This window comes from Diadema setosum, chromosome 18 (assembly GCF_964275005.1).
Source record: "Diadema setosum chromosome 18, eeDiaSeto1, whole genome shotgun sequence".
NCBI lineage: Eukaryota > Metazoa > Echinodermata > Echinoidea > Diadematoida > Diadematidae > Diadema > Diadema setosum.
The window spans coordinates 20635889-20655503 of record NC_092702.1 but is presented as its reverse complement, the minus strand read 5'-3'; the positions used below and the strand labels follow the sequence as shown (position 1 = coordinate 20655503).

General features: G+C 37.7%; 1 protein-coding gene and 1 non-coding gene across 2 annotated transcripts in view; both read right to left on the bottom strand.

The window, feature by feature from the left end:
* Positions 1–1973: 1973 nt before the first annotated feature.
* Positions 1974–2047, bottom strand: Trnaa-ugc (transfer RNA alanine (anticodon UGC)). The gene has a single exon. It is a non-coding gene; the product is annotated as a tRNA-Ala (tRNA).
* Positions 2048–2855: 808 nt separating this feature from the next.
* Positions 2856–19615, bottom strand: part of LOC140242106 (oxytocin-neurophysin 1-like) — a 28457-nt gene continuing 11697 nt past the window's right edge. The window contains exons 2-3 of the mRNA XM_072321868.1: positions 4069–4276; positions 2856–3569 (exon numbers count right to left, since the gene is read on the bottom strand). Of these exons, the coding sequence (XP_072177969.1) occupies positions 3418–3569; positions 4069–4276 (360 nt within the window). The 3' untranslated portion in view covers positions 2856–3417. The remainder of the gene's footprint in view (positions 3570–4068; positions 4277–19615) is intronic.

Here is a 19615-nt window from a genome sequence, read left to right as displayed (position 1 = left end):
ATTTTCTTTTCTATTTTTGAATCATAATCACATTCGGTACGTTAACCAAATGATGACAGAGCATCAAACATTCAAACGTCTCATTACATAAATCAGTGCGAAATATGTATATATATATATATATATATATATATATATATATATATATATATATATATATATATATATATATATATATATATATATATATATATATATATATATATATATATACCTTCATGCACGTGTTTGAGTGTGTTGGTGACGAGTCACATATGTTCCAGTCATGCAACTCCCCAACAAGATGTAAGTCTTTCATTTAAGTGATGATGTGGAGAATATGACAGTATCATTAACTATTGTTGATGTGTGTTCTGTCAAACTATAACATTTTAAATCAAAAGGCTTGTTCGTCTATGCCATCTACTATCCGCATAGAAGCACTAGCTATATGGTAATGAGACTACATCCCTAGAAACGCTGCAATCTTATTGACGCGAAATAACCGCTGAGAAATCAAAAATTGAGAACGTGTCAGAGGTATATTAAAAACCGAAAAAGTCAAGTATATTTACGATAATATGCTGCAAATGAGCAAGGCATTTTCTGCACCTAAATTAGAAAAGGCCAATTACCTACTAATGCCTACAAGAAAAAGAAATTAAATGTTTTTAAAGTATTTTTTCTTTCTTCAAGATAAGGGCATCTCAGTGCATTATTTCTATGCCTAGAATTAATTTAATACTCCCAGCAATGACAAAATGTGATGTTATGTATGCCTGCGGCCCACACAAGGCAACTTTGCTTATTTTCTTTTTCTAATGGAAAATTGAGCAAAGAAACTGGGATTCCATCGGAATTCGAACCCGAGACCTCCGGATTGCTAGCCCGGTGCTCTACCGACTGAGCTATAGAAAGCCCTCGTTCGGTGTTCGTCCCAGAAACCCTAAGTTCTCAATGCTTTTTCATTTCTATTTCTGCTTCAGATCATCATGTGCGAGATTCGTTGTTTTCTGACCACATAGTGTGTGCATATATTTCAACTACATATTTGGAACAGATCAAATAGTTTAAGAAACGCTTTCCCACTCTCATAATTACAGTACCAAACAAATGATTCAATATGATAAAACAAAAATCATGCAAACATGTATACAATCTTGACGTCTCGATTGTTTTACACAATTGCTAAACAGGGAATGTTTTGTACGATTTGTTGAGTCACTTTACATCATGCGATCGTAAACACCGGTGATACATAAGTTACGTTTTCTACAATGCAAAGTGATTTCATCAAAGTACTCTTAAAGTAAAAAATGCAGAGGTTGCTGTTGCAATATTTTCTCCTAACGTTAAAGAATATGCATAAAAGTTGGTTAGAGTACGTAGCCAAACGCAGATTTTTTTCGTTTTTTTTTAACAGTAAATGAGTTGCTTTACTGCACTTATTTCGTACACAGTGATTTTCTTTTAGTGCTGCAGAATTAAAGTGTATACAATTATACGAAGGTCTAGTTCACTCAATAAAAATAAGTTTGACAGGTAACTGTGGTTTAAAGTAATCGAATGGAACACACTCCTGAAAGATTTGCTGCCTTTCCCATGTTTGCAATCATGAGTATTGGTTCAGTTGAATCTTACATCAAATTAAACAGTAATATTCATTACCACTTTAATAATATCAATAAACATCAGTGCTTATACAAACATTTCTGTGACACCTTTTTATTTCTTCGTGTCCTTGAATAGTATTCATTAAGTAAGTTTGGCTCGGAAACCACCCAGTATGCAATGCATGCTTAGGCTATACGTCTTCTGTTGGTTTGCGGCTTAAAAATTCTTGAATTGCCTTTCTTATTCTCTCTCTCTGTGTTCTCTCTCTCTCTCTTTCTCTTTCTCCCCTCTCTTTCTCTCTAGAAGAAATTGAATGGAAATCCTATTTTCCTAGTTTGTGGCACATATATTTTTTAGTGGAAAAATTAGCAAAGAAAATGGGATTCCATCGGGATTCGAACCCGAGACTTCCGGATTGCAAGCCCGGTGCTCTACCGACTGAGCTATATAAACCCCAATTCAGTGTTTGTCCAAGAAACCCTAAATTCCCAATGCTCGGATGGTCAGAAGCAGTGTGTTTCTGTGTGACACACACGCACACACCTGGCATAGACCCGAAGGACAATAAAAACTTATTCAACTTGGGGATAAATGCGAGGGATCACCGAAGCGATGCAGCTTTTTGAGTATGTAACAAACTCAAACAGAAGAAAACTGACCAGAAATGAATATGATTTATTAGTGGAAAAATAAGCAAAGAAAATAGGATTCCATCGGGATTCGAACCATATGTATTAAATATTTTTTATATGACATATATATATATATATTTTTGTCAGCTGCACCGTGTACATGATGCTGTGTTTTGAGTTAGAAGATAGATAATATTATCGATGGATAAACAAGAGAAGTGGAACAAGGAGAAAACTCTTAATGAAGATTTACATTTTACTCTCATTGCTGACAAAAAAAAAAAAAAACCAAGAAACTTTTACAGGTATTGAGCCCATATAGATATACATTTGTTTTCGTTTTTAGGAATAAAAATCATCCAGATACATCCAGACATCTGATACGAATTGCATTTAATTTTGGTTACTGCCAAATCGATGACTCATGGAGACATACGTGAGCATCAAATAGAAATACTCAAAATGCACTTAACATTTGCAACATAGGTCGATAGACCTAGAGCATAGATACGGACGACGTAAATCTGTATTCACAACACCACCCATGTTGTGAATTTTTTTTTTTTTTTTTTACAGACACATACATGAAACTTTGCACAAAAAGAAATCATCATTTTGATTAGCATTGCATTTACTTTTGACATTACAAACTAAAAGAACAGTGATTATACTAAGCATTACCTTAAATATAGTTCTGATTATTTACAAAATTGCACAGCAGTTATTTGTTGAGTCTTAAAACACACTTCTTCTTTCATTTATTTTTCTTTTAGATACATCACTGGGTGTCTCAGCAGTGCCAATATAATACGGTTGATTCTGCCACTGTTACACAAGCAAAGTTAACAAGACTTTTCTGTCAGTTGCATCATGTAGGTAAATGACGGATTCTAGAAATTCTTGAAATTCGTTTCTCTCACCAACTTCTCTCAAAATTTCTTCCCACTCAAATCGAACCTTCCTAAATGAAGAATATTGTAATTGGGAATCAAATTGCCAGAGGGGGAAAAAATCAAATTCATATCTTATGTCTTTGCAAAATACATATTGAACAAATATTTACCTCTTGAAAAGGGACCTGGGAGGTTGAAATTAACTTTTTTATTTGTGTGTTGTTATTATTCCTCTATTTTTTTTTTTTACTTGACTTTTTCTTCAGAGTTCGTGAGATAAATAAGAGTTCCCCGAGTTGTTATTGATCCTGCATATTGAGAAGTAAATCAAGAAGTTTAACTCGCAAGTCTTTCCTTGTCGACGCGGACTCCTCCCGACTCAAATCGCCTACTCTGCTGATGCTTTGCCCTTCCTCTACGAGCAGGCAAGATGCGTCTTCTGAGCAAGAATCTAAACAAAATGAGACGAGAAATGAAAACATAGATGTAGGATATGCGTATACATTATGAAGGAACCGCGAAAGCAAAGCTTGTAAAAACCGGTTCCAGGAAACAAATGCCAATGTGAAATGGAAATAGGACACAAGGTACTGATGACATAACATAACTTTAATATGAATAGCTAAAATTAGGTTCAAAGGGCAGAAAAAATAAAGGAAAAGAGAAAGAAAAGGAAGGAGAATAAGAAAAAGAATAAGAACTAGGTGCAGAAGTACATGACATAACAGGTACACAAGTATACAATTTGGATTCTCTGAGTACTCAGAAAATATGTTCTTAGAGCAATTGAATTGTGAAGTACGTTAAATTAAATTATACCTTGGAGAAATTTTACATGTGGACATTTTCAAAGGTGTTTGCAAACGTTTTAACACATTAGGTAACAATACTTGTGTTATAACGTGGAATATGGAACAATAAAACAAAACAATGAAAGCAATCTTACTTACCACTATTACAGCACACACCCATGGCGACACACGTGCCGCTGGCTACGGTCTGGCACGGACTTCCCCTGAGGTCGCACGGGGTTGGAATCTCGTTTTCTCGCATACAGGAGAGAGTGTGCTGCGTGTTAATGTGGCAACCTATGGATGGACCGCAGCAGATACCTGGTCCTACGCACCGCCCAACACCGCCTGGACCACATTCGAGGCACTGGAGAAATAGCAAATAAAGAAGCCAATAAACATAAGAGATAGATGATATTAATGTTTCCAAATAGGCCTATATGTTCTTAAAGAATATGAACCTAAAAGCTATACCTTTCATGTAAATGTAACCTTTATCTAAACAACAAAAGAAGGAAAAATACTCTTGAATGAATTCATAATGCATGTTGCGTGTGTGGGTCGCAATGTTTCTTTCCTATCAAACACATAACATTCGCCAAATGCGTACCAGCGTTGCTGAGAGACGAAGTATCCAAATCATTTAGTAGAGAACCGTTGGATTAACCCCCATCCAATTATGCATATCTGCGCGTTATGATTTCCCAGGTTGTTGTTAAATTGCTTCCTTAAACAACAACAACAACAACAACAAACCAGAAAAGAGCTTACGTGGCCATACATCGAATAATGTCAGTTCATAATATGCATACCCCCCCCCCCTTCTCCTGCATGGAAAAGGACACCGTCCTCTCGAGTTAATCACGCTCCATATATAATGGGTTAGTGGGACGTGTCAGGCATCATTTACCCGCCACTCACACCACGAGAATGAAGCCTCATAAATCAAAGGCCACAACATCGGTCAACGTTGACGACCGGAATAACGTTGTCGTTGTAGTAATTTGCTCTTCGCCGCTCCACCCAATTATTCCTCATTCACCATGGTCAGTAAGGATCAGGGAAGTTATTTTCACAGCGTGGCGGGGACGGTAAACGGCACGAATTGGTTGGGGGATCGTGTCAGGACGGAATCCGGCATATTATTTTCTTCCACTTCTGTTTTCCTGCGTGGGTCTGTTGTTCTGCGCGTGGAGCCTCGTGCAAACAAAGACATCAGTAGGAACATAGGAACTTCATACGTCATGAACGACTAATGGTTGGAGCCAACTTCAGAGTGGTGGAAATAAGATTAAAGATAAATAGGGCTAATCGCTCTCGCCCTCAGTATGTCCACCAGAAGTCATCATAGAAAAGTGAAAAAGATTTTGTTGACTATCGATCATGTTGTTTCTATCCTTAGCAGCCTACCGCATGTTTTGTGCTATATCATTATAATGATGACTAAATATCCGGGTATATGACACCAAATTTCGCAATCTAATACTCCACAGGGCGATTTTGTTTATATTTTTGTTTTTGCTAAAGGAGTTAATCACTAATTATTCCTATGACGTCAACACATTAAAAAAAAATTTCTTTTCCTTCATCGTTTTGGCTCGATATCAGATAAAACGTAGGAAGAAAGCAGCTGTTAAGAAAAAAGAATCAGCATATTCAATGATGACGTGAATGCTAAATCAATAGGCCTACTGTTAGTTAGTGAGCCATCCTACGCCACCCTTTTTGATTATTACAACTTTTCTTGATTTTTTCCCCTTCACCTTGCTATCGACAATGTTTCTCGAGAAATTATTATGTAAATATTGCATGTACAGAAAAAAAAAAAAGAACTGAAGAAGGTGTAGCACGTATAGTGGCTTTTTATGGTTGACAAGTCAATCGTTTGCTTTCAAATGCTGTATTTTTTATTTTTTTAATTTTTTTTTTTACTCAGTTTCGATCTTTGAAGTTTATTTGATAGACAACTTTGGTCCTGCGTTTACTTCTTTGCATCCTTACGTTCTGTTACTGTGATCCACGAGATTTTTTTCTTTTAATGCAGTATATCAATTCCGGGAGCCATTTTCGTCTGTTTGAGATTATTACGAATGCTACGCGTACGTTCATGCCTATTGCATCTCAATTATCGGATCCACGGTGTTGAAAATAGTACAGCACCGTCACGTAGTGTAGGTGTAGACCAAGCTGTATCACGAATGCACGAGTGGTGGTTGTGCCTGGTAGGTTGCATGCAAAGGCCAGCGTTACATCACTCTACATGTCACATCGATTGCATCAAGTAACGTATCATCCATGTCATCACAGAGCGTCAACCCGGGTAGAAATTGCACAAAATTTTATTGCCAGAAGCTTTGCAATTGGAAAAAAAAAAAGATTTCGGCACATAGAATAAGAATAGCAGAGATTAGGATTAAATATAATCAGAAAATTATTGTTTGAATTGAGAAGTAAAATATTCCCTTCCTTTTATCTTCACCCCGTACTCCTATGCAATAATACACGTTTTCTCTTCGTCTTTACCAGAGAAGGTCCAATAAGTATAATGACAGCTTTTGCATACGGCAGCTATAAAGAATCATGTCGAGCCAAAATTGGGTCGTCATTTCAAGCTAACTCTCCATCCCTGTTGTATTATTGGTCATCATATTGACCAGTGCCTTCAAGGTTTTACGGAATGAGGTGAAATGGCAAGAAATTCCTCAGTGCATTCGCTGTTTAATCTGTTGAAAAGCAATCGCCAATGAACCTTGAAATGCATCGCATGGGGGGTCATAACTCTAGGGTCACCACGTGACTTGCCTGGAGGGAAATTATAAGAAGGATAGACTTTTTATTTCCACTTTCCAGAGGTCCATCGAGTATTTTGAGCAAGCAAAGCATGAATTTTGCTCCCTGACTGGGTAACATCGGAATCACTATGCACTTTCAGCCTCGAAGATTAAACGAAGAAATGCGGACGTGGCATAGGTAGCTGCCAAGTTCTTACTCATCCCACGCCAGTAGATAAATGTGGACTCATCTTGTTTCTCTCCGTTGAAGAAGGACCACGTTTTTGTTTTTGTTTTTTGCTTAAATTTTATTTCCTGTCAAGTCACATCAAGCTGTCCCAAAGGTCTTTGCATGGATGGCACACCCATCACCTCTGATCATGATTCTCATTGTTGTGTAAAACGTGTAACGCGTCTTTTCTTTTCGACCCCAGGCAAGGAGGCACTATCATCAAGTAAGATCTCTCAATCCCGATGTTATTGAGGTAGAAGACTCACAAGTCCCCTTCTTGGACTAAGTAACTGGTGCGTCGCATCTTTTTCTTTCTTTCAGGAAGCTTGTCAAAGTAATCCAGTAATGTCAGTTTCTGTTCTTATCTATCTGTGTCTATAATTTGATTCGTTTATTTTCAAAACGCGCAGCCGGAGATATTCCGGTCAGAACGGCCCCCTTTTCGTGATTTCACTTTAGTACGATGCGCCATTTGTCAGTGTTAATTTGTACTGTTTAGCGTCACACGACGTAGCATTTTCTTTTGAAACCTTAAAGTCCATTTGTTTGCAGGTGTTCTTTTTTTAAAGTTTTACCCCATATATTATGCTATTTCCATCCATCTAATTTATGAAAGGAAACACAACTTTTCTGATATCGTTTCGGCAACTAGCAAAATAACAGTGTTTTTTTTAATACCTGAGACAAACAGCCTAAAAAAAAAAGACAAAATTAGTAACAGTGACTCTAAAAGAATCGCATAAAGTTGGAAAAACAGTTTGGGAAGGATGTAAATGAGAGGGTCAATGAATTGACGAGCGTATCATCACTTCATTACCATTTTTGGAGCTGGAGTTAGGTTTAATGCGATTGAGGGAAGATGACACTCGCTCAGTGATGTCTTAAAGGCCTTATACACTCATCTTGAAGACGCCATGACCACAGAGAGCCCGGTTTCTATGGACTGAGGCTAAAAACGCTAATGATTGAATTAAGTCAACTTAATTGCTCATATTAAGCCCGTCCTAATACTACGCTGGGATTTGCTTTCAGCTTTGCCCAGTGCCGCAGGCCATAACAAGGTGATTTTTTAGTATGAGTTTCTCTCCTTTTCTTTCCTTTCTTTTTTTTTCGAGATAGAAGTCGCCCTGTTGATCCGTTGGTAATGGAGACAACGTTTTCACCTTTGTTGTGTGAAAGAAAGCGGGCGATGAGTTTTAGGTCATACTATCTCTTAATTATATAGTTGCTTCAATAATGAAGTATTATAACATCAACGTTCAAATCAATCGTCACAGGCGAGGATGAATGAAATACCTAGGTTTATTATCATCGAGATATTTACGTTCATTCTGGTTGATTGCGAATAGATGTCGTAGAGCACTGTACATCAATAACTCAATAAAATCACCCAATGCATAATTATGTCTGCATATATACATACATACATATTCATATGATATTATTATATGTATGTATATGACTATGTACATGCATGATTATGCATATATAATTCTTTGCCAGTATCATTTTCACATCTTCTTTAGATATCCGCACATAACCGAATCGATATGTGTGTTATTACAGGAAAAAAGTTGTCTTTTCTCTGCTTGTGTAGAGTCGGAGATCACTTTTACACCACAAAAAGGGGTCCCACTGGTAGCGACCAACTTCGGCTTTTGATGCAATATTTCGCCCGACTAAGCAGGTTGATTAACAATCACCGTTGTGCTATCACCTAATCCTCACGAGCCATGACACTAAATAAGGCACGCATGAGGCGTACGACTTAATTTGTCATCTTGAACAAATTGTGTTCCGCACACTTTGTGTCATTTGAAAAATACTGAAAACAACGAAAAACACGACTGCGAATGGTACTGGATTGCTAGCACCCTTTACCCTTATACTTATATTATACTTTCCCCTCCTTTGCAGTCTCTCTCTCTCTCTCTCTCTCACCATGGAATATGGGCCATTTTTCCCCCACTGAACTCTTCAATCCATCTAGACTCAGATATCTGACATCTATCCTTATCAGAGGATTTCAGAGACTTAAGACAATGCCGGGTTGTCTTCTTATTTACATAAAATTGAAGAACCTAATCTTATCGTGTCTGGTAAGGAAGGTCGGGTAACCTCTTTCTCGATAGTATTAAAAGCATATATATATATATGTATATATATATATATATATATATATATATATATATATATATATATATTATATATATATATATATATATATATATATATATATATATATATATATATATATATATATATATATATATATATATATATATATATATATATATATATATATATATATATGTATATATATATATATACACATGTATATATATATATATATATATATATATATATATATATATATATATATATATATATATGTATATATTTAAACATGTTTATATATTCAGGTGCCGATTACACATACATGTGTTCCCTGATTAATTGCCAAAGCACATGTTCCTAAAAACCCCGATGTCGTGAGAATCCCATGTCTTGGAGCGTATTGGCCCCTCTGGTATCTCAAAAGTCCGATGACTTATATCAACGCAATCCTGCTGGGTGTCAAACACTCCTTGTGGAATAACTAGTATCGGCATCAAGCGTGCCTATATCGTAATCAAGGTCAGATGAAATTATGAACCGGTATTTTTTTCCTCATTCCTCCCCCCCCCCCCCCCCTCCCCCTTCATAGTACTGGTAAGTTTTGTTCAACTTGATATGAGTGATTATAGTGCGTACTATATTTGTGTGTGTGCGTGTGTGTGTGTGACAGAATGTGTGCGTAGAGGCGGCATAGGGGCAAGTGGGGGTGCATGTTGGCGCGTGTGGTGTGTGGTGTGTGTGCGTGTGCGTGTGTGTTCTCGCAAGTGACCTCGATTTCTTTTTTTTTTCTTTCGAGAAACAATGGAATATGCTCAGTTGCTTTGAGCAAACTATCATTTCCCCGTGTGGCGGGCATTTTGCGAGAATATTATGTGTGTTAAAAAAAAAGAAGAAAAAATGGATTTTGTTTCTTTGGTTAAAAAAAAAGAGTCGCAATGTAAGTTTGACATTATTTTGCACAATGTTTGTGTGTAGTGCATTTTTTGTCTATGTATAATATAAGATTGACATCATTTTGTACAATGTTTGTGTATAATGCAGTTTGTCTTTGTATAATGTTTTGTTTTTGTTTCTGTGAACGTGAATTTTGTGATATGAAATTGAACGAAATTCGAATGAAGAATTTTAAAAAAAAGTCTATTTTTGTCCATTGCTTTTGATCCATGGCTGCAAGAAATGTAAGACACCACAGTTGCATAAAAGAGACTGCTCTAAAAATTGTCTGGCCGAATGTGGCTTGAAGTTAGCCCAGGGGCACGAACAGAAATAAGGCTATAACGACAGACCCATGAATTTACAGTCAATGCTATACACTGTGCTTAAAAGAGTAGTGCTCTACATTTCACTATTACATGATTGTATGCAGTTTTCCATGGGTTGTGTGAGTGTGTGTGAGTGCGTGTTTTTAATACTGCCCGGACGGATTTCAAATTTTGTGCTGAAAATGGGTTACTTTTTGAAATTCGTCTGAAAAGGAGCAGACGTAACCTAATGCGTATGTCTGCTCTATGAAACGGATTTCAAAAAAGTTTCAACATGAATGTCGTATCCTAGTGGAAGAAACCATCCTGTTAGCTACTATACATTCTAACCGAATGTGTGAAAAAAAAAATTCTCACAATGCAATTCTCTGAGTTCTCTGAAAATTCGTTCTTGTGATCAAAGAAAACGAAATCAGTGCTGACTGCACCGAATAGTAGTGAGCGTGACAGAAAAAAAAAAAAATCCGGGCCAAAGTCTGTATGACGTCAGAAGTGTCATCGCACTGCTGTTCGAGCTTGCGTCACCTCTTATTTTCAAATTTGTCTTAGGAGTGTCATGTCCTATCTGACTAACGGCTCGGGCGTGATCTTGACAGGAGTGTCTATGGTTTTGACAGAGCAAACACACTTATGGGACGCTGTCGTAAAATGTGCCTTTGCTGTGAAGACTACTGCTCCTGATTAGCATGACGTTTGGAGGTTATGGCGCCTTCGGTTCAAGCTAACGAGGTACCAAGTAACTAACTAAAGACAAGTCAGGCGCCATATTGTAAGTTGGTACATGGCCATGTTGGTGACGCGTTCGTTTATTCTACTCCTGTCGCAATTTTACTGGACAGTTTGGAGCCAAGAAAAAACTATTTTACTCAAACTTTGCCAAACCATTACGTGCAAAGCACTGCGTACATGTCTGCATCATCCACAAGCTCCTTTTAACAACATGAGTTGACAGTGTCTTTTCGCGTTTTTCTCTTTCATTTTCCTCTATCTATTTTCCTATCTCTTACCAAATGTTGTCTCTTTGGTTGAATGAGAAAAAACAAGATTAACACTGGATTATTATAAGAGTGTGATTTTTAGGTTTGCAAATAATAGAGTCGCAGGGAGTATACATAGCCCTGAGGTACATAAGTATCCCTTACATAATCCATTAGAAGATAAGGCATTTAGTAATGCATGAGTTGATTTATGATAGAGTGGGCCGGGACAGTGATATTAGACAGCTGTAAGTTGCGGCACATACCACTTCAATCAGAAAGAAAAATAATGATGATGTTTTTTTTTTCTGACTTTCCGCTCAGATAACTTTGATTGCTTACTAGTGATGCAACCAACTTAAGATTTTCCTGTACGGACTATGGTATAAATATACCATAGAGAAAGAGATACATATTATGTATCTCTTTCTTTCTCTCTCTCTCTCTCTCTCTGTCTTACTTTCCCTATCCTATGAGCATCATATTGGACCCCTTTGCTTTATTGTATTAATGCTATGTATTATCGGCTACCAAAGAGTCGAACTTTTTGCTAATTATGTTGACAAGCATTCTATATGGAAATTTAGAATGCATGACGTAATTATGTTTCTGATGTATAACTATGTGTAATGAAAAATTGTGAAATTAGCCATATTGAGCAGTATATCTTACAAAGTTTTTGTGATACTGCTGGAAAGAAAAAGGAATTGTAAAGTAATGTCATACAGAGAATGAATGAATAAATCAAATCTACTCAGATCAAATCGAATCAAATCGTGTATTGTGTGTTTTTTCAGTCACGTTTTATTTATAAGAATCGAACCCATCATAAATAACACTCGATAAAAAAAAAAAATGATCCAAGAGTCGTCTGTCTCTGTTTCAATTCTTTTCTACACCCGCCCGATGAATCATGGCACTGAATTGGCGACGAAGGGCGTAGACTCTTCGATAAGAAAGTGATAAATGATCCTTAATTACTTGAAATATTTTGCACAGCATTAATTTTAGTATACATCAGTCATGTCCCAGAGAGGCACACAACTGTAACATTTAAACAGAAAAAAAAATCGACAGCCGTGATGACTTTATGTAAATGAAATTACTCGGTATGAAATATTCAGGACAAGAACCTCATTATTGCATCATTTGGGGTAAAAGTCGCAGAAATAAAGACAACTATAAAAGTATGCGTGATTTTTTTCTTAAATTGATCTCAAATTACTCTCTTTGGCAATAAATTTCACATTTCCAATTTGATCAGTTTGATTGATCCATTTCTCTGTTGAAAATTCGTAAGTAAGATCTTGTTCAGACTGAGAGGGCGTCGTCAGAAGTAACGCAAAAAGAGTTCGAAAAAACGATGACCTCTATCGCCCCACGGAAAATTAAGAACTCGGTGATTTTCAAATTTATCGCCCATGCTTGTTAATGATGAGGTGACAAGGTGTGGCAGATGTTTTAGTTGATGGAGCTTAAGAAAAAGCAATTGTAAAAAAAAAAAGTAGTAATAACAATTTCATTTGCACACCATTTTGATTATTCGGTAAAGAAAGTTATATATATATATATATTATATATATATATATATATATATATATATATATATATATATATATATATATATAAAGATAAATACATACATACATACATATATGAATATTTATTTACTTATTTATTTATTCATTCATTTATAATGATAATAAAACCGTTTCATTTCTGTCTGGTATTTGATGTCATACAAATATTTTAGCATGTCTTGTTATGACTTTTTTTTTCTGAAGAGACAAATATCATAATGAAAGAATGGGATCAATATCAGATCTGTAAACTTACTCCATATATTCAGTGAAATCTCTGTTTTTGTTTTTTGACTGCGTTTACTCACCTCGTCTCGACAAGGATAGACATGAGGAAGTGCCTGAAAGACGCTACGTCTCTTCACCTGGATTGTTCTGTGATCTTTCGAAATATTGTGACACAAATTTAGCTCTATGAATCTTTCATGAAATGCATTGTTAAATTAGACGGAAAGGGACAGAAACCCAATTTGTTGAACGAACACATGTCATTTCTCATAATTGCATCTCTAATTCATCGGAGAAAACTATGAATCTTGGCAAATTGGGAATCTTCAGGATTTTTCCCCCTCAAAGTTATGTCTGTCATCACGTCGCAACCTGCCTACGCGATGCGAAATCTGCTAACTCTCCACCGTCACTGTTACGTAATATTTCGTGCGTTTTGAATCGGGCACCAGACTATTCAATGCAACTTTATTATTTTAATGCATTATATTTGGAATAGGTGTCGTTGACAAGCGATCATTTTTTTAATTTAGTATATACGTTTTGCTTGTTTGCTTCTTCGAAATATGCATTGAATACAAATCCGATACGGACGTAAAAGGAGAATGAAACCCAAACTTTTATGTACATTGTGAGAATAGCAATATCAGGAGAACACATCAGTGAAGTTTGAGAAAAGTGAGACAATCCGTTATGAGTTTCTCAAGTGCCAGCATTGCGTTTTCATTGTTTTTACTTATACATGTATATGCATATATATATACTCTATATATATATATATATATATATATATATATAGAGAGAGAGAGAGAGAGAGAGAGAGAGAGATCGAGATCGATCCACGGATATTTTGTGCAATACTTATCGTGTTTAGAATATCGAATCCTGGAAAAGGTAAGCTTTTGTGTTGGTTTCATTGTCTGTTTGTGTTAAGGTGATCGTTGACAATATTTTGCATTTTGCATGTCGAAAATTGAATTTCAAAATCTGTTCTTTGGTGAACATCTCAAAAAGAACATGGCCTATCGCCCGAAATCATAGATTAAATGGGTCATATAATTTGTAAGTCTTTACAAGTAAGTCTATTCATTATGCTTCATATCTTCACGTGCCTCGGGCAAGCAAGCAAGCACTGCTGTAGAGCTCTGCTTAACATGTGTCGTTCATGTTGCTCAATGCATGAACGTCTACTTATGTGTATCAACCAAAGAGCAGCATCTTTCTCTACCTTTACTGAAGAGTGTTACATCTCTGGAATACTGACTTTTGGACTGTCTTACGTTTTATACGGAAGTTGCAGAGTCACGTTATTCAGGTATGATGATATGCAATTACCCGTTACAGTGCATGACGAGCAATCGAATGACAAATGATTGCCACGTAATTGTATTAATATCTTCATCTACGCAAACATATCCTGGAAATACATGAATTCAGAATGGAGAAGGATTGATTATCGATAATTCGCAAAGTAGCCATGTTTCTAACCGCACCACGCTCCTCCCACGCACATGGCATGTCAATAGCAGACATGACATCTGAACAAGACCATGTTTTCACATCTACCATAGATCGAGGTCGTTGCTGGGCAACTATTCATGCGGTCTGAACAGTCAGAATGCGAAGGGTATAACGTCAGCATCGCAGCACTGATTCCTTTAACAAAACGGGTGGGTATTTTAGAATAGGACCCACTACGTCCATCAAAGAAGTTTCGACAGCACTGATCTAAGCAAAGTGACTATACAATCGCGCTCAAGCACTCGACTAAAAAATTGACTGAGGAGGAGTATAAGAGAACAGCAAGAACAACAACATCAACAAAAAGTTTTATCAGAGTCTAAAATTCCCCGCTGAATCAACAGCTGAACTTGACCTGTGTGAAGTGGACCCCAAGGCGATGTGTCATTCCCCCGATAGTGATTACGCACAGGACATCACAGCCGCACGGTTGAATAAAGTGTTACTTGCAGGATGCGGACTGCTTTCTCATTTTATTTTGACTGTTGCCGTTTGTGATCCACTAAACAGTATGCGGTTTAATGGTTGGATGAGTGTACTATTTGTTTACTGAATGTAGATGTTCTAATGATAAACAGAAATATGACCTCGAAAGTAGCATTAAAAAAAGGTTTCGAAGGAATGTTGATTCTATCAGTCCGAACGGCCGTGATTTATCAATGTTCCCTTCATTCAGTCAGTCACGTAAAAAGCGTACAAGCGTTCGTAATTAGGAGTCAAAATCTTTAACCAGCAAACTTCCACTCGATAATACAGAGGGGATAATTCCTTCCCTTCATCACATCCTTACCAGCACATTGCACATATACTTTTGTTTCCCACCTCAATTTCCTGTCTCGTGCAAGTCATTAACATGCACCTAATATTCTAATTCAATTTATTGTCGTTAGGTTTGCAATCCAATGAAATCTAGCCTAAGCTGAGACCCCTAACATGCTTTTTATAATCAATTAAATCGTCCTTTCTTAAATATTTACACGTGCTTTTTGTAAATTATGTTATGATATTGACAATTCCTAATGCAGAAACCATTTATAGATTGAACGTTATACGAAATGAAATTACTTAAATTGGTCCGCGAACAGTACGCTTTCTTTGCTTTTTCTTTCTTATTATACACTCATCTCAAACATAGACCAGTGGGTTTTTAATATTTCAGATACTTTGTACAGTGAGTTCCCATGGACAGTTGAGTTGTAGAATGTATATATGATTCAATGATTCATACTCTCACGAAATAACAAAAGTGTGCTCCATCAAGGACGATATCATCTGATCATGGACCCTTGTAGGGTCCATGATCTGATCAACCGAAGCAACTGATTCTTAACAGAGACCATTTTCCAGAGAGAGAGAGAGAGGGGGGGGGGGGGAGCTCTATAGACTTATAGTGGGGAGGATCAGAGGTGATCCAAACGGATCGGTATTGCGTTGTCGAAATAATCGACCTGCGGCCCTCTCAGTGAGGGGTACAGTGGTAATTGTAGGAGACGATCAGCTGTCATCGCCGCCTTTCTAAGCGGTCAAGATACCAATGAGTGCTCTTTCCTTCTCCCCTACTTCCCCACCCCCCTCACTTTGGGGGTTTCTTGGAGTTTATCATGGTCACGGAAGCACAACGCGGTGCGTTTTTATTCCCCCTTTTTTTCGTGTTTTATTTTTCTTTCCCTTCCCCTTCTTGTCCCCCGCTTTCTTTACGGGGTGGGACAAAACAGCGTCAAGATGACCGAACAGTGCATTCAGGCTCTCAGTTGCGAGAAATACAGCTGGTGCATGGGCTTGGATATAATACTGTCTGATCGGTGGAAAGCAGCACCTTCACACGCACCCCCATCCTAATCCTACAACCATGTCCTAGTAAAATGTTAACCGCTTGGTACGTAACACTCTCTGGTAAGTCAACGTGAGAGAGAACTTGCGAAATTACCTCTCGTATCTTTTTCACCCATTCTAAGGAAAGGATACTTTGTATTTCTGTTGTTATTGCTATTCTTGCCTTGCGAGGGTTGAGTAAATAATAAAATATGATCTATTTCCCTGTTTCCCCGTCCAAGTCACAGACCATCGAGAGATAATGATCTTTGCGTGAAGACTTTATCATTACTATCGTATATTAAAGGAAAAACGGCGATAAGACAAGAAACGGTGTTTTTTTTTTCAGTGAAAAACACAACAACCATGACAACAACAACAACAACAAAATAAGGTACAAAAATATGAAGTGCTGCAGCATATGTGTGTTTCATTTTTTTTTTTTTATGTGCATAATCATCAGGTATTCTGTCAAACAGTAATGCGATCTTCCCTGGAGGAATCAATACATGGTCTGATATTTGAGTTGCTGTAATAGCATTGAATTCTTTATTTTACCACATTCCTCTAAACTACCAACGGTCTATCATTTAGATACAACTCCCTATAACCATTACCTGTGGAGCAATATGATGGGGAAAGTTCCCCTGCCCAAATGGAATACTAAAGGTCCAAGAAAGAGGTATTGGGTCCAAGCCCATGATATGTAGGCCAATGTCCAAGTGCTAAGCAATTTTATCCACAGTGTCCCTTCTTACGCAGACGTATAGATGGCTAGTATAGTCGATGGGAAGTTCAAAGCTTCAACGTTAAGTTCAACACTTGGCACGCTCTGAGCTATGATCAGCGCTTGCGCAGGAAAGTTGTCGTCTCGGCTGATATATTTCCCTTGCAAGGACGGAGTGCACTGTATAGATATCGATCACATTTCAGAGACCGGGGATAGTGTGGAGAATGTAGGCCTGTCACTTTAAAAAAAATGTAGCTATCTTCGTTGCTGTTATCAAGATCACCATTTCTGATATCACCCACACCATACTCCTTGGTGACGCTGTTAATTTTGATGCTATGGTGATTTCCTGCCATTATTATCATGATCATTATGATCATCATTACCGCCATCACCATCATTCTCACTTAATCCAGTACAGCATATAGTATCCCGACTGGCACTCCCATTATAGAAGAAAGTCGTCTCTTCTTTCAACTTTCATTTTTGATCACATCTTTTTTTTTTTTCCAGCAAATACTCTTGAACACTAACCGTAAAACCCAAGGGTTTGTTCCTCGTATATCGTTGAGGGTATTTATTTTCTCCGGTCTCGTAATCTACAGATTAGATTCTGTCATGATCTTACAGCACTGTGAATCCTTTTCAAGGATCATTGCTCATGCACGGCGGCAACTCATGTCCTTGTTTACCTCGCTCACATGAATAAATGTGAGTGATTTGCTGACTTGATAGCATTCATCTCTGCATACTTTGATGGGTCTCTATTTTCACTGCGTTCAGATAAAAAGTGTCTATAATACAAGTGGGATTTGTGTGTATGTTTTGTGCGTGTCCATGAGTGTGTGTGTGTGCGTGTGCGTGTGCGTGTGTATTTGTGTCTTAAAGTTGTTGTGTTTTATATATTTGTATATTTACTTATTCATTTTAGTTTGTGTGTGTTTTTTCGACACTCCTACTTCCCTACCTGCTCAGAAAGTATTTGGTTGTAACAGCTACTAAACGAGGGGAGGGGGTGTCCACTATGATTATGTATGTAAATGAGTGTTTTTTCCCAACGGGAGGCTAATGTTTCTAGAAGAGACTGATACAGATCCAGCGCCGCTTTCATTTCTGGTGACTGGCTGGCCAATCCTCAGCTTTCTCGGTGTCCCTGGAAAGATTAAGCGGTCTTTGTGTAAGATCCAAGGCCTTGATGTGTCACGATTTCCCATTACGATTCCCAACCACATTACTCATCTGTAGAATATCTTTCTTTATTTATTTCTTTTTCTTTCTTTCTTTCTTGTCTATGATGACTATGTAGATGTAGATGGTTGTGCAGTAGCAAGTGACCAAACAGAGTGACTCATTTACTCTACTTTTGTTTGTCTTTTTCGGTGGCATTTTGAACACTTCTTTGTTTACTACTTCTTCATTTCAATTCTCTTGATTCGTATGGTATTGATTGTCCGTACCTTACTCGCAGCCTCTATCGGAAAACATAGCAAACTCACCTGCAAATCCCAAAATTTACAGGCTATTTGTTTGTGTGCATTGAATTCTAGTGAAGTGAATGCACCCTGAGTCACACATCGCCCCCCCCCCCCCTTCCCCTCCTTGCCTACAGGGTTTCAAATGCTTTAGATGGGGTGCCCAAAGAATCTCTATTTCTACAACCATTTAAGTTTAACTTTTTTCCCACTTAAGTGGGCATCTCATTGGTCTGGAGGCTAGGTGGGTGACCTGCTTGCGACCCGAGTCCGTTGGCTGCGGAGATGTCTCCGCGACATCTCCTGGATACCAGCATCGGGGAGTCACGAGAGATCCGAACATTGTCGATCTTTTTGGAGACTTTTTCAAATCTCCAGCCGGTCTCCGAGTGGTCTCCATCAGTTTCCATCAGTCTCCATCGGAGACTAATTCTGTCCGTGATATCTTTGCAAACCTTGCAGAGACCCATGGCTACCTACACCGGACGTCTCCGCAACTGCATGAGCAAACGTGACGGAGAAGTTGCCGCGACCGCCGGAAACGTTGCGACGACGTCCCCGCCACTTCCTTAATTGGCTAATAAGTTGTCACCTTGTGTGGAGATGTCTCGGACGTCGCCTAGGAGTTGCCCCTTCTTGGTGAGAGCGCAAGCCCATTTCGGTCACGCGAATCACACGAGTCGCTGCGACGTCTCCTCCAGTGACACCAGGCTTTAAACAGGCTGTTCTATCTACCTGCATGTACTGTATGCATTTTGATGCTTGGAATCGAGTAAGCATGCATAGTTTGTGGGTATGTAGGGCAGGAATGTCAGGAGCAGCACATATATTATTATGATATTGTTTATCAAAATAGATACAAAGAGACGAAGAAACGAACAATGACGTTAATTACATTTAACTAATTTTATTTGGAATATATTGCGTAAATGCGTAAATTAGCAATCCATATTTGTTGAGGTGCATGCACTTGTCCTTAGTCTTAATAAATCTTAAGATTATT